The 15,938-nt window shown below is 39.1% G+C and overlaps 2 protein-coding genes across 2 annotated transcripts in view; both read left to right on the top strand.

The window, feature by feature from the left end:
• The first annotated feature begins 5,386 nt into the window (after window positions 1–5,386).
• Window positions 5,387–12,573, top strand: dmac2 (distal membrane arm assembly component 2). Its single transcript, XM_079823761.1, has 6 exons — window positions 5,387–5,418; window positions 6,156–6,349; window positions 6,558–6,638; window positions 9,131–9,270; window positions 11,958–12,120; window positions 12,226–12,573. Exons 1-6 carry the CDS (start codon window positions 5,401–5,403, stop codon window positions 12,422–12,424), a joined length of 795 nt encoding a protein of 264 aa, XP_079679887.1. The 5' UTR covers window positions 5,387–5,400; the 3' UTR covers window positions 12,425–12,573.
• Window positions 12,574–14,224: 1,651 nt separating this feature from the next.
• Window positions 14,225–15,938, top strand: part of sirt2 (sirtuin 2 (silent mating type information regulation 2, homolog) 2) — a 28,105-nt gene continuing 26,391 nt past the window's right edge. The window contains exons 1-5 of the mRNA XM_079823113.1: window positions 14,225–14,366; window positions 14,529–14,575; window positions 15,281–15,329; window positions 15,408–15,518; window positions 15,725–15,766. Coding sequence (XP_079679239.1) covers window positions 14,357–14,366; window positions 14,529–14,575; window positions 15,281–15,329; window positions 15,408–15,518; window positions 15,725–15,766 — 259 coding nt within the window. The 5' untranslated portion in view covers window positions 14,225–14,356. The remainder of the gene's footprint in view (window positions 14,367–14,528; window positions 14,576–15,280; window positions 15,330–15,407; window positions 15,519–15,724; window positions 15,767–15,938) is intronic.

The following is a 15,938-nucleotide window of genomic DNA, read 5'->3' as shown; positions in this document are numbered from 1 at the left end:
ATAAAATCCTGATTATATAGGTTTCTTACTGTATAATTCATTTATTGCAAAATGCTTGTCAATCCTAAAGTTAATATTCATATTTAAAGATGCTGGGGCTGATGAGGGTCCAATGAAGATACCAGGGCTGGTGAGCATCATTAGAAAACGCTAGAGCTGGTGATGGTCACAAGAAAGCAGTGGGACTGGTGAGGGCCACCTGAAGACACTAGGGCTGGTGAGAGTCACCAGAAAAACTGGGACTGGTGAGAGTCACCGGGTATCAATGAGAGGGGGTCATCGGAAGGCATTTGGTTTTGTGTGGGTTACTAGAGAGCACTGGGGCTGGTGAGGCTCAATGGAGAGCAACAGGGCTGGTGAGGGTTACCAGAAGACCCTGGAGCTAGTGAAGGTCACTGGAGAGCACTGGAGCTTGTGAGGCTCACTGGAAAGCAACAGGGCTGGTGAGGGTTACCAGAAGACACTGGAGCTAGTGAAGGTCACTGGAGGTCACTGGAGCTAGCGAAGGTCACTGGAGAGCACTGATGTTGATGAGACTCACTGGAAAGCAAAAGGGCTGGTGAGGGTTACCGGAAGACACTGGAGCTAGTGAAGGTCACTGGAGCTTGTGAGGCTCAATGGAAAGCAAAAGGGCTGGTGAGGGTTACCGGAAGACACTGGAGCTAGTGAAGGTCACTGGAGGTCACTGGAGCTTGTGAGGCTCACTGGAAAGCAAAAGGGCTGGTGAGGGTTACCCGAAGACACTGGAGCTAGTGAAGGTCACTGGAGCTTGTGAGGCTCAATGGAAAGCAAAAGGGCTGGTGAGGGTTACCGGAAGACACTGGAGCTAGTGAAGGTCACTGGAGGTCACTGGAGCTTGTGAGGCTCACTGGAAAGCAAAAGGGCTGGTGAGGGTTACCGGAAGACACTGGAGCTAGTGAAGGTCACTGGAGCTTGTGAGGCTCAATGGAAAGCAAAAGGGCTGGTGAGGGTTACCGGAAGACACTGGAGCTAGTGAAGGTCACTGGAGGTCACTGGAGCTTGTGAGGCTCACTGGAAAGCAAAAGGGCTGGTGAGGGTTACCGGAAGACACTGGAGCTAGTGAAGGTCACTGGAGCTTGTGAGGCTCAATGGAAAGCAAAAGGGCTGGTGAGGGTTACCGGAAGACACTGGAGCTAGTGAAGGTCACTGGAGGTCACTGGAGCTTGTGAGGCTCACTGGAAAGCAACAGGGCTGGTGAGGGTTACCAGAAGACACTGGAGCTAGTGAAGGTCACTGGAGCTTGTGAGGCTCACTGGAAAGCAACAGGGCTGGTGAGGGTTACCGGAAGACACTGGAGCTAGAGAAGGTCACTGGAGCTTGTGAGGCTCACTGGAAAGCAAAAGGGCTGGTGAGGGTTACCGGAAGACACTGGAGCTAGTGAAGGTCACTGGAGGTCACTGGAGCTTGTGAGGCTCACTGGAAAGCAACAGGGCTGGTGAGGGTTACCGGAAGACACTGGAGCTAGTGAAGGTCACTGGAGGTCACTGGAGCTTGTGAGGCTCACTGGAAAGCAAAAGGGCTGGTGAGGGTTACCGGAAGACACTGGAGCTAGAGAAGGTCACTGGAGCTTGTGAGGCTCACTGGAAAGCAACAGGGCTGGTGAGGGTTACCGGAAGACACTGGAGCTAGAGAAGGTCACTGGAGGTCACTGGAGCTTGTGAGGCTCAATGGAAAGCAAAAGGGCTGGTGAGGGTTACCGGAAGACACTGGAGCTAGCGAAGATCACTGGAGCTTGTGAGGCTCAATGGAAAGCAAAAGGGCTGGTGAGGGTTACCGGAAGACACTGGAGCTAGTGAAGGTCACTGGAGGTCACTGGAGCTTGTGAGACTCACTGGAAAGCAAAAGGGCTGGTGAGGGTTACCAGAAGACACTGGAGCTAGTGAAGGTCACTGGAGGTCACTGGAGCTTGTGAGGCTCACTGGAAAGCAACAGGGCTGGTGAGGGTTACCAGAAGACACTGGAGCTAGAGAAGGTCACTGGAGCTTGTGAGGCTCAATGGAAAGCAAAAGGGCTGGTGAGGGTTACCGGAAGACACTGGAGCTAGCGAAGATCACTGGAGCTTGTGAGGCTCAATGGAAAGCAAAAGGGCTGGTGAGGGTTACCAGAAGACACTGGAGCTAGCGAAGATCACTGGAGCTTGTGAGGCTCAATGGAAAGCAAAAGGGCTGGTGAGGGTTACCGGAAGACACTGGAGCTAGCGAAGATCACTGGAGCTTGTGAGGCTCAATGGAAAGCAAAAGGGCTGGTGAGGGTTACCGTAAGACACTGGAGCTAGTGAAGGTCACTGGAGGTCACTGGAGCTTGTGAGACTCACTGGAAAGCAAAAGGGCTGGTGAGGGTTACCAGAAGATACTGGAGCTAGTGAAGGTCACTGGAGAGCACTGGAGCTTGTGAGGGTAAATAAAAGATAACGGGGTTGGTGAGTCACCAGAAAACATGTTTGAAATGAAGACCCAGACAAGATGCTGATATTGACTTAAATATAGTTTGTCATCTTCAGCTACTTTCTTCTTTCATGATGAAATCTATACATGTTCTTTAGTTTGTGGTTGTCCAGACAAGTTTAATTGTAAAGCAACCTTGGGCTATGGAAAGTCACTATATAAATACAAATTGTTATTATTATTATTATTAAGGTTCTTTGTTGGCATTGATGGTTCCATGAAGAATCTTTAACATTGTGTGTTTGGATTTAGGTAGCTAAAAAGGAGTCAAAAGGAGTATTTCATTTTTTATGCAGCAACATCAGTCAAATTAACCAATTTTCATTCAAATAAATAAATAAATACATATTTTACAAATATTATAGATATAATTTTTTTACCCTATATTTGTAATGATGTCAGCGTTCATTATTGTCTCTGTTATAGTACTTACTTTACACAACAATTTCACTAAACCATTATACAGTTGTAAAATAACCTATGCAAAGTATTTTTGTCAATGGATTTCCAATAAAAATGATCTTCAACAGAAATAAATGTATAACTATTCTTGATGTCTTGCTCTGGAGGCAGGCATATGCAAATGTATTTGTCCGTGTGATGTCACAGATCCCGCAATATCCAAACAATCCGTTTTTTTTAGCTTGATTAAATAAATACTTGGTTTATAATGAGGACTTAATTAAACTATAACATTTTCAGAATGGTTTAATGGTACAAAGACCTCTTATCTGTCAAACGATCAAGGCAAATTTTATTTCTCATGTCAGGACCTCTATTACAATATCTTTACCATCATATAATTATTGGCACAGTAGTTATAAGCCCAAGCAAATATATTTTCATATAACTGTAGTTGACGTGAGAGTGTTTGCTGCAGTGGTCCAAAAACAAACCTTTTGGAGTTGTGTGAGCTCTTTGTTTTCATCCACTTGGGCTACTTGCCTTCAGTAGCAAATATCTAATTTGGGATTTCCAGATCCTCAAGTCTTGCAACAGATTTTATGACCCACACAGAGATCTGATCTCACCATCATCAAGTCCGTCTTGGATTACATGAAGAGACTAACCCCAAGTAGTGGTAGGAGAAACAGAAACCTCAAAATACGTCACGGTGTCAACATCTGCTGGTCAAAACATGTAAGTGCAACGAAAACGAAAACTGCACACACACACACACACACACACACACACACACACACACACACACACACACACACACACACACACACACACACACACACACACACACACACACACACACACACACACACACACACACACACACACACACACACACACACACACACACACACACACACACACACACAGCTTTTACAAACAAACTGCGAATGTTTTTTTGAAAGTGTAATCTAATATGCAATCTACAAATGTGCCAGTATAATGTTTTATTCGCTTTTTGCTAGCCACTAACAGACAATTAACTATAGCCTACCATATTAGTTTTAATTATACAAATATGCTAATAAAATGTCTACATTCTTATAAAACTAATCTGAGATCAGTTAAAAAGTTTGTAGACATTGGTTCATGGGTTTACTGAGATTGCCCCCTAACGCAAATCATTGAAATTACAGGGGGAAAAAACGAACAAACAAACATGGCAGCCTACTTTACAATTTTTCTCGATTGTTTACACACATTTTCTGAAAGCATGCCCCATACTCTACACACAAATCAAAACACACACACACACACACACACACACACACACACACACACACACACACACACACACACACACACACACACACACACACACACACACACACACACACACACACACACACACACACACACACACACACACACACACACACACACTGGGCAAAACCTCTCAATTCTCCTGCAAAATGAAACTTTACATTCAAAACAATGTTATTTCTTCTCAAAATTGTATTTTGTTTTCAAATGACACACACAAACCATCATATGAATAGACATTAAGAACCAGTTGAACACTGATGTGCTCAATGTAAAACACTATGATGAATGGAAAACACTTCTCCTCCATAATGACTAGATCTTTTTTTGGTTCAGTGTTGCACTTACTATATAGTACATACATAAGTGTGTTGTAAAATATTTGAGAATATTGTTTTTATACTCAGAACACACACGCTAACAAATAAATAGTATTTTTTCCCACAAAAAAATGTAGGCTACACAGTGTACGTCCTAACCAACAGAAAGTTGCACATACAGTTGCACATACAAAACAACAGAAGAATTAATGCAGTTACAGTAAAAAAAAAAAAAAAAAAAACTATGCTTCTCCAAAACAGAAGAGCTCACCTGTGCTAATTGTAAAACTGTGTGTGTGACAGGTGTTTGCCCATGTGATGACGAGATTTTCTGCATGAAAATTGTGCCAAATGCAGAGAATTGTGTGTAGTGTTTTGAAAAAAGTGTGTTTTAGAACTGCAATTTGAGTGTAAAGCAGGAATTGTGCTTGTGTAAACAATTGAGAATATTTAGTGGGAAGTTTAAGCTAGAACGACAATAAATGATGACCCAGTTCAGAGTTTAGGACGAGTAACATTAAAAGTATTTTACAATGTGCAGAGAAAAAAGGCAGGGAATATTTATTAGTTTTTTTTTTTTCTCAATTGTCTGTATAAGTGTAACACTGCACCAAAAAAATACCTTTTGTCATAATGATGAATGGAGGAGAAGTGTTTTCCATTCATCATAGTGTTTCACATTGAGCACATCAGTGTTCAACTGGTTCTTATAAATGTCTATTAATTTGATGGTTTGTGAAAATGTGTGTAAACAATCGAGAAAAACTGTAAAAGAAACTGATGGAAAAGATAATATAGTGTGAAGGGAATTTAGTACTACAGTAGGTGGCAGTAATGCAACAAATTGGATGCAAGCTGCCGTGAAACCCTAAAGAAGAAGAAGAAGAAACATGGCAGCCTCCTTGCTGGTGAGTTTAACTGTCCTGCGTGAATACATTTAATGTGTGGATGAAATTGTTGTTGTTGTTTTCTCCCCACAACACACGCTACAGTTTTACATCACTGGTTTGTTTTATAATCGAGTCGCACATGTGCATAGTTCTATACTAGCAAAAAACTAGCACCATGTTACCATATAGGCTGGTATTGTAATGTTTTCTTGTTTTGTACCCATGGTACCATGAAGTAGCTTGTTTTTGATTCAAATTCAGGAATTAAGTCTATTCCTGAATTTGAATCAAGACAGCAAACAGGATTCAGAATTACAATTTGAATTTGTGAATCGTAGAATTAAAATGTACATTTAAGAAAAATTGTCATATTTGTTATATTTAATAGTGTAATTTTCAGTATCAATTACCCATAAACATATTATCCAGCACCACATATGGGTACTTTTTCCAGAAATATTAGATATTATAAATGCCACCTATAGAAATGAATTAATTTGATGTTCCATCCAGGTCATGATTGAAAGAAAGCTGTTCAGAATTATAAATATTATCCCTTATAAATGTCATGGAACATGAATGATAGTAATCATCACTTACCATATCACCATACCATGCCATCTGATCTTCCATCCATGTGCCATCATAAAACTACTGTAGGATACTTCTGTGAGGGGCTGTGGGAGAAATGCATGCTGCAGTTTTACATACCATGCATCATGTTGTAAATTATCTTTATGGCTCTCTTTCGAAAGTCTCATGCCTTGAGGAGATGTTCAGCACACACCTGTGCTGTTGTTGCTGTCAGGAGGTGTTTGAGTTCAGCTGCTGCCCCTCCACCTGTCTTCACCAGGCTCTTATTCAAACTCAATCACTACTTCTATGATGTGGAGAACATTGTAGTTTGGAATGACTGGGCAAGGACAAAATTGGTCAGGCGCAAGAATAAGTAAGTGCCACTATGTGTGCTCCGATGTGTCGCCCCATTTACTGTAGAATAATGCACTGTAAAAGAAGACCCTAGTGGCTGTGAGAAGTGCCTGCATGATTTCGTGTTCTCTGTATAGTGTTTCTATGTGTTTAAATGTATTTATTTAATTATTTATTTTCTTTTCTTTATTTCCACTGAAATGTTGACTTTAGGGTCTTTTTTGTAGGTTTTTTGGCTATGCACAGGAGAAGTTTGGTGATAATATAGGAGCAGCCTATTATATTCTGACTCTCAGAGGGAGCTTCAGGTAAGAGTCAGTTATGAATATCCTATTCTTTTATGTCTGCTAATTAAAAAGTACATTCAAATGAAATTCAAACATTCATCAATAGAATAAACATTTTAATGCTGAACCTTTTTTTCTGAATTAAAGTTAATAAAAGGGCATACATGTCAGTGTGATACAAAATGTCCACATGAGGTCATTATGAAGAAAAAAACATTAAAAGAATGGGTAACACTACAGTAAGGTTTAATTTGTTAATGTTAGCTAGTCTACATGATCTACTGTAACAATAAACAATACTTCTGCAGCATTTATTAATCTTTAATGCTAATCGCAACCTTTACTAATACATTTATGGTGTTCCCCGTGTGGTGCTCAAAAATGACTGACATTTTTTATTTCAATAAAATGAATGTATGATATTTTAGTTTGATAATGTTTTTTATTTAGTATTTTTAGGGGATTTTTATGGTACTAAATTATATTTATGCAGTAACTATAATGCATTTATTAACTTTTGAGCATAGACCTGAAGTGGAAGAAAAAAAAAAAAAATTTCTAGAAGCGCATTTGTGAGGTCAGGCACTGATGTTGGACGAGAAGGCCTGGCTCAAAGTCTCCGCTCTAATTCATCCCAAAGGTGTTCTGTCGGATTGAGGTCAGGACTCTGCAGGCCAATCAAGTTCAACATCAGTGCCTGATCTCACAAATGCGCTTCTAGAAGAATGGTCACCAATTCCCATAAACACACTCCTAAACCTTGTGGAAAGCCTTCCCAGAAGAGTTGAAGCTGTTATAGCTGCAAAGGGTGGGTCAACTCCATATTCAACTCTACAGATTAAGAATGGGATGACATTAAAGTTCATGTGCATGTAAAGGCAGTTCCCAAAACTTTTGGCAATATAGTGTATATGTGAGAATGAGCCTTCAGTAAAATTTAGTTTGGGCGCATTACCAAACGTTTCCACTAGATTAAATTCTCTTCCCATTAGTTTCCAATGTGGTAATTTTTGACCGCGAGGAGTGTGACTATTTTTCAGGACCATTTAACCTTTTTGAATCATGTCCATGATTTGTGTGTGTGTGTTCACATAGCAAGTGCCAAAACTGTTACCAAGTTTCATGCCATTCTGATGAATTAACATGAACATGTACATTTTTATTATTAAAGGGTTAGTTCACCCAAAAATGAAAATTCTGTCATTAATTACTCACCCTCATGTCGTTCGACACCCGTAAGACCTCCGTTCATCTTCAGAACACAAATGAAGATATTTTTGTTGAAAGCTGATGGCTGAGAAAGGCTTCAGATAGGCCTCCATTGGCATTCAGTACATTCACACTCACAAGACCCATAAAAGGCACTTAAAACGTCGTTACAAAGTCCATCTCACCACAGTGACTCTACAATAATTTTACGATGCGACGACAATAGTTTTTGTGCGCAAAAAAAAATCAAAATAACACCTTTATTCAACTTGTTCTTGTCTTCCGTGTGTGCCTCCACGACGCATGCGCGAGAATATGACGCAGATCCGGCGTTCGGGAATCCATGAAATGCACACTTAAGCCCCATTTTGAGAACTACGCTGAGACCTAAAGCACGATCAATGTAGAATTCAACAGCTTAGACACGCGCGTCTTCCTCTGCTTGTAAACAAATCGTTTCTGGGTCTTGTGTCCGAACGCCGGATCTGCGTCATATTCTCGCGCATGCGTCGTGGAGGCACACACGGAAGACAAGAACAAGCTGGATAAAGGTGTTATTTTGATTTTTTTTTGCGCACAAAAACTATTGTCGTCGCATCGTAAAATTATTGTAGAGTCACTGTGGTGAGATGGACTTTGTAACGACGTTTTAAGTGCCTTTTATGGGTCTTGGAAGTGTGAATGTACTGAATGCCAATGGAGGCCTATCTGAAGCCTTTCTCAGCCATCAGCTTTCAACAAAAATATCTTCATTTGTGTTCCGAATATGAACGGAGGTCTGACGGGTGTCGAACGACATGAGGATGAGTAATTAATGACAGAATTTTCATTTTTGGGTGAACTAACCCTTTAACAAAGGTTAATACATTTTGTAAGAGTATATTGTTCAATGTTAGTTCATGTTCGTTATTAACTAACGTTAACAAATGAGACCTTATTGTAAATTGTTACCCTTGAAAATAAATCCTAAGTAGTTTGGCTTAATGCTTCATAATTATTTCAAACAAAACTGCTTAATTATTATTTTCCTCCCAAATCAAAATCATGTGGTGCAAACAACATTCACGGGGGAAAAGCAGGAAATCATAGACAACACCTACAGAATGTGTGTCTTTAAAATAACAATGGTATAGAGATTAATGGGATAAAAGAAACTAACATGAACATTTATAAGAACTTGGCTTTTTTAACTTTATTTTTGGACACTTTTATATGGCATTGGTCGTCAAAATGTTTATGAACCCATCCAGCTTTAAATTAACCCTTCCATAAATGGTCTCCATTGCACCCTTGTGTCTCTCTAGATTTGCAGGCCAGTCTGAATGGTTTCGTCCAGACTCAAGGGGAAGGTTCAGCTATGACTTCATCAGCACACCTGACGCACACATTGAGGAAGTGGATTTGAGTGGCACCCTAATAAACCATAATGGACTTGACAACCTAAGTAATCAACTTTTGTTTTATATAAATATACACTTGTTCCTGATGTCTGAGCCTTTGACTAGTCAAGTAGGAAGTCCTTATTATGAAGCCAAATTATGTTCTCATCTCCATCTTGTCTGTGTCACAACTCGTTTAGTGACAAATCAAACCCTTTCAAAAGCATGTTTTTCTGTGCCACTTCTATGGACTCCAGTTTCTAAAAGTCTGAGTTCTAAGACACGTAAACACATAATTCTGATTTACTGCTTATAAGCTGATTTGCTATGAAAGAATCTCATAAATACATAGTTCAGTCATGAAACTCTTCCGAACAGCTGATTGGTTCTCTTAAAGCTGACCGCTTTTGCCAATTGATTGGTTTGTTATATATACACGTAACCTATTTAATTTCCATCCCGAACCGGCTGAGTTCAGTGCCTATATTTTCCTTGCAGCAGCTCGCTTTCTTTTCACTGTAGTAATGTGTATTTTCATATTAAGGCCAATTCACACGTTAACTATAACGATAAACACATCCATCTACATATAAAAGAATATAACACCACAACTATAATGATAACAGCACAGAGAAATGATATCATTGGAATCACTTTCAGAATTTTTTTTTCTAGATGATGGACGATAAAAACATTGATGGCCTATCAGAATCCATTTTGCCTGTAGTCGATAATTGTATCCCTTAAAACTCATGTTTGATCACCAAAATGACATTTAAAAGTTTTTTTTCCCTATTTTCCTTTAAAATAGCTTGAATGTAACTCTACACCCTTACCTCATTTAGTATTCTCAGTTCTATGAATATGCAAATTTGCCCTGCCAGTGAAACACCAGTGATTTCAAACCACATTTTTCAGACTGTCTTTGGTTCGCTGCAGTTTTAAGGAAGAAATACTCAGCAATGGTGTTGACTTTTTAGACTTGCACATGGTTTGTTCTTAAAGCATATTAAAAACACCACATAGACATATAAACAACATTAAAAACTTGATTTTCACCACAGGGGGACTTTTAAGAGCGTGTGCGTTTAAAGCGGCAAACGACAAAACAGCAGCTAATATAGTTATCATTCTTGTTCTGAATGGGCCTTAAAGGGTTAGTTCACCCATAAAAAAAAAAATTCTGTCATTAATCCCTCACCTTCATGTCATTCCAAACCCGTAAGACTCTCGTTCATCTTTGGAACACAAATTAAGATATTTTTGATGAAATCCGAGAGCTTTCTTAACCAGCCATAGGCAGCAACGTCATTGCAACTTTCAAGGCGCAGTCCATGTGACTCCAGTGGCTCAACCTTAATGTTATGAAGCAACGAGAATAGTTTTTGAGTGCAAAAAAACCAAAACCAAAATAACAACTTCTCCTACGCTATTGACGTAGTAAAGCACGGTGCAGCGCTTACTGGTTCTATGTCAGAACTTTTTTTTTGCGCACAAAAAGTATTCTTGTCGCTTCATAACAGTTAAGGTTGAAGTCACATGGACTATTTTAATGTCTTTACTACCTTTCTGGGCCTTAAAGGGTTAGTTCACCCAAAAATGAAAATTCTGTCATTAATTACTTACCCTCATGTCGTTGGACACCCGTCAGACCTCCGTTCATCTTCGGAACAGAAATGAAGATATTTTAGTTGAAATCTGATGGCTCTGAAAGGCCTCCATTGGCACAATGGCACTTTACACTCTCAAGACCCTTAAAAGGTACTAAAGACGTCGTTACAAAGTCCATCTCACTACAGTGGTTCTACAATAACTTTATGAATCGGCGACAATAGTTTTTGTGCGCAAAATAACCCTAAATAACGACTTACATAGTGATGACGATTTCAAAACACGGCCTCATGAAGCTTCGAAGCGTTATGAATCAGTGAGTCGAATCAGCAGTTTGGATCGCCAAATTTCAGCAGTTTGGCGGTTGACACGCGATCCAAATCATCATTCGGCTCACTGATTCATAAAGCTTCGAAGCTTCATGAGGCCGTGTTTTGAAATCGTCATCACTATGTAAGTCGTTATTTAGGGGTTTTTTAGCGCACAAAAACTATTCTCGCCGATTCATAAAGTTATTGTAGAACCACTGTAGTGAGATGGACTTTGTTACGACGTCTTTAGTACCTTTTAAGGGTCTTGAGAGTGTAAAGTGCCATTGAGCCAATGGAGGCCTTTCAGAGCCATCAGATTTCAACTAAAATATCTTCATTTCTGTTCCGAATATGAACGGAGGTCTGACGGGTGTCGAATGACATGAGGGTAAGTAATTAATGACAGAATTTTCATTTTTGGGTGAACTAACCCTTTAAAAGTTGCAATGAAGTTGCTGTATATGGATGGTTCAGAAACCTCTCAGATTTCATCAAAAATATCTTGAAAGACAAACGAAGGTCTTACGGGTTTGGAACGACATGAGGGTGAGTAATTAATGACAGAATTTTCATTTTGGGTGAACTAACCATTTAAGCCCATTCCATTCTTACCAATATTAAAATCTGTTCTGGGAGTTGTCATGATTGAATTTAATTTCATTGTATTATTGATGAACAATAGGCAACGGAGAAGCCCTTCCTGAATCTAACGGGGACAAAACAATAAAACATGATCCATATGAAGAATAAGTGATCAGCTGCCACTAAAACATATTGTTGTGGTGTGTATTTTGTTCTCTGGCTCACACAAACAAATTGTCTCTTCTCAGTAAAGCAGAATAAACTTCAGAGTCTCTCTCTGCGAGGGTGTCCTGAAGTGGACGACTGGTTTCTTGCACGTCTTCATGTCTTTGGAGAAAGTCTGGTTGCGTTAGACGTGTCAAACTGCCCTTGTGTCACTGTAGGAGGTCTCGCTGCATTACAAAACCTCAGGTGATATAAGTTGTGACTTATGCTTAAATGCACATGCGGGCCAGCCTGAAAATACTGTTTTTATTATATTTTGCTTCGGTTTTTCCCCCCTGCCTTTATCCCCAGAAAGCTACAGCGTCTGGACATTTCCGGACTTCCACAGCTGCAGAGTCCAGGCCTGATCCGGATTCTGTTGGAGGAAATGCTGCCCCACTGTCGGGTCACTGGAGTTGAATACGAGCAGGGTCTGATGCAGCCAGACAGCCAAGAGCTAACAGAGGATGATAATGAAGCTGCCGCAAACACTGGAGTCAGACATATATAAACTACATGGCTGCTGACAAGGGAGGCTTCTAGTGTATTATTATGTTGTACATTACCCATGTATGTGCTGTGTACATATAACTGTTGTAAAATGCATTGTACTTGCTCATAGTTTTGAGAGAGACACAATAAAGTTGTATGTGTAAATGTTGAGAACGTCAATATACACCTATCAGGCATAACATTATGATCTAATATTGTGTTGGTCCCCCTTTTGCTGCAAAACAACCCTAAATAACGACTTATATAGTGATGACGATTTCAAAACACGGCCTCATGAAGCTTCGAAGCGTTATGAATCAGTGAGTCGAATCATGATTCGGATCGCGTGTCAAACTGCTGAAATTTGGCGATCCAAACTGCTGATTCGACTCACTGATTCATAACGCTTCAAAGCTTCATGATGCCGTGTTTTGAAATCGTCATCACTATATAAGTCGTTATTTAGGTTTTTTTTACTCACAAAAACTATTCTCGTCATTCCATAAAGTTATTGTAGAACCACTGTAGTGAGATGGACTTTGTAACGACGTCTTAAGTACCTTTTAAGGGTCTTGAGAGTGTAAAGTGCCATTGTGCCAATGTAGGCCTTTCAGAGCCATCAGATTTCAACTAAAATATCTTAATTTGTGTTCCGAAGATGAACGGAGGTCTGACGGGTGTCGAACGACATGGACAGGGGTCAGCATGGGCACCCTGACTGATCTGAGGCTATGCAGCCCCATACGCAACAAACTGTGATGCACTGACACCTTTCTATCAGAACCAGCATTAACTTCTTGAGCAATTTGAGGTTGAGGTTAGGTTTAGGGGTAGTGTAGTTATTACCCACTAGTGTCATAACTACAATAAGTTCATAGGCTGTACTTGTGAAACAGTAAAGTGCTACCACTTTCCCTTATGAAGTACTGTGGTGGTATATGGTAATACTCTGGTACCATCAAAAAAAAAAGGTGTCAAGTCTAATTAGTCAAGTGGAGTAAATCCTGTAATCCTTTTTATGGAGGTGTGAGGATTTTAGATCTAAGTGTTAGAAAGACTGAGGCACATGCAAAGGGAAGGTGGATGAAGACATCTCGCTATAGGTAATGTTTCTCCTTAATGTAAATGTTTAAATAATTATCAACTTTCAATATAGAAAAGAGATAGCCTATAGGCTTAACATTTTACTTCACGGTTTCTAACAAGTAGGTCTTATATTTTGAACAAATATAATACAAGAACAAATAGTTTCCACCCGGAAGATCTGATCAACAAATTGCAGAGAAATATTACGTAGAAATAATATAGCATTGGAAATAATGGTAATTTTCACACAGCTGAACTGGGCGTGTAGTAGAGGCCTGGGGGTGTCTCGTACGATACAACTCGGGTCAGATACGATACAAAAATAAATAGCTATTACATTTCCAAAGTTTCATTAAACCGGGTCAGATACGATAAATTCAAATAAATAAATAGCTATTTCATTTCCAAAGTTTTATACTGGTGTAAATTAGACTGTATTGTCATGCGATACTTGTTACTTTTCCCTACACTGTCAGGAAGAACCAATCACAGTCGTTTGTGGTTACTGGGTTTGATAGACATTGTATGAGAGGATTTTAATTTGTATGTCAGGGTATCAATCCTTTACATTAATTAATTGAAATAATTATAATTTTAGTGTATGTTTCCCTAAAACAAATGAAAACAGGCCTGAGTTTTAAATGCAATTCAAAGGAGGATTGGGCAATCTGAGCCTTCATGCGCCCCCTTGAGGAACAACCTTATGTGCCACAAACATTTACTACCTGTTAACATTAGCCAAGCCACCCAAAGAAATATTAGCGACGCACACAAGCAATTGTCCCTTTAATAAAAAAAAACAGTGCTGTCATCTCTTTAACTTTATGTGTTTTGGAATTGTATAGTACTGTTTGAAAGCGGATAGATGTCTGAAGGTAATATAACGATTATGCATTTGTATGGGTGTTGTCAGATCCAGTTAGCCTTTAGCAAAAGAAGAAGCTAAGTGTGTATTGGAAGTTTTTCACTGTTTATGTGATTTATATTAGTTATTATAACAGCCACATTAGTGTGATACGGTTTATTGTGTCCTGTAGAGGTTTCTAAAAGGGCAGAAGAGGAGGTTGAGACACCAGCTCTCGAGGTAAATAAAGCTACATTCGTGAGTTGTTTTTATAATACAGATGCATGACATTTACCATAGTAATTTGGAGCTTTAAATGCTAAAACCCCCTTTTTTGGACCTTGGAAATGCGGTATTCTTTGAAGTACTCTGAAGTATTTATCAAAATACCATGGTGTTAATACAATTTAAATATACATATTAACATTATTATTGGCCTATATTTTTCAGTGGTTAAAAGTTTGAATAATAAAAGTGTATAGTAATTGATTTATAAAAAATGCTTGCTTGACACAGTATGTGCTAAACAATATTAAAAATAGCTACCAATAGAATTTGAAACTGACATGAATCGAACTATTTTATGTAAATCAGTTATCAACCAAAGTCAATTATTAAAAAAGGTAAAATTTCAGCTGATATATCAGCCTTTTCCTAGATTTTTTTTTCTCACAAAACGTGTGTGTGTGTGTGTGTGTGTGTGTGTGTGTGTGTGTGTATATATATATATATATATATATATATATATATATATATATATATATATATATATATATATATATATATATAGGAGATGTGAGACACGTGTATAGTAAACATCCACCATGTACAGTCCATTCTTTATATCTTTGTTGCTAATATATTATAAAAACAATTTTTAGGAGTGAGTGTTGTTTTCTGTTATCGGGGTGGATTGGTCATCTGTAATATTACTCTTTTCTGCAGGGTCAGTCTGACAGCAGTGACGAGGGAGAAGCTTCAGGAGACACTGAGAGTATGTGACAAGCAATTTCTCCTTTAAGTACATCTAAAGAGCTCATGTGATCTTCGCTAAAGTTAGGTGTTTTTTCAGTGGATTTTCTGCGCAGTCTCTTCTCACGGACTCTTGGCCTGAGTCCTGGAGAGAAAGTCTTGGATGAGCTGACCCTGGATGCGGTCGCCCGCCACATCCTTGGTGGCAAATGTGAGTTGACTTTTCAGAAGAGGGTGGTAGGTCTGAAGTGTGTTATTTTTCGATACTTTATTATATTCCATTCAATATGTACAGTCAACTATAAGAAGGCCAATTGAAGGTTGGCTCCCTGAACTGTAAACATGCTGTGAAAAGATGGCTCTGTTTGACTCGAGTTGGTTGTACAGTAAGTTAGATGTGTCTGTTTGTGTCAACAGGCAAGAACATTATCTGTATGGTTGGAGCTGGAATATCAACATGTAAGTAAATATCTTATCATAAATGCAATTTTCTTAAAGTAGTCATTTTTTGATAGATCATATTTTTTAAAGAGCTTTTATAATGACAGTGCCACTTTAAGCATAACCTTTGGCCAAGGTTTCTTGCATAAATTCATTAAAGGGGTGGTAAAACACATTCTTTTGAAGGCTT

The sequence above is a fragment of the Gobio gobio genome, assembly GCF_949357685.1.
Source record: "Gobio gobio genome assembly, chromosome: 8".
Lineage (NCBI taxonomy): Eukaryota > Metazoa > Chordata > Actinopteri > Cypriniformes > Gobionidae > Gobio > Gobio gobio.
Note: the sequence above shows the minus strand (reverse complement) of the source record. Positions and strands in the feature narration are given on the sequence as shown.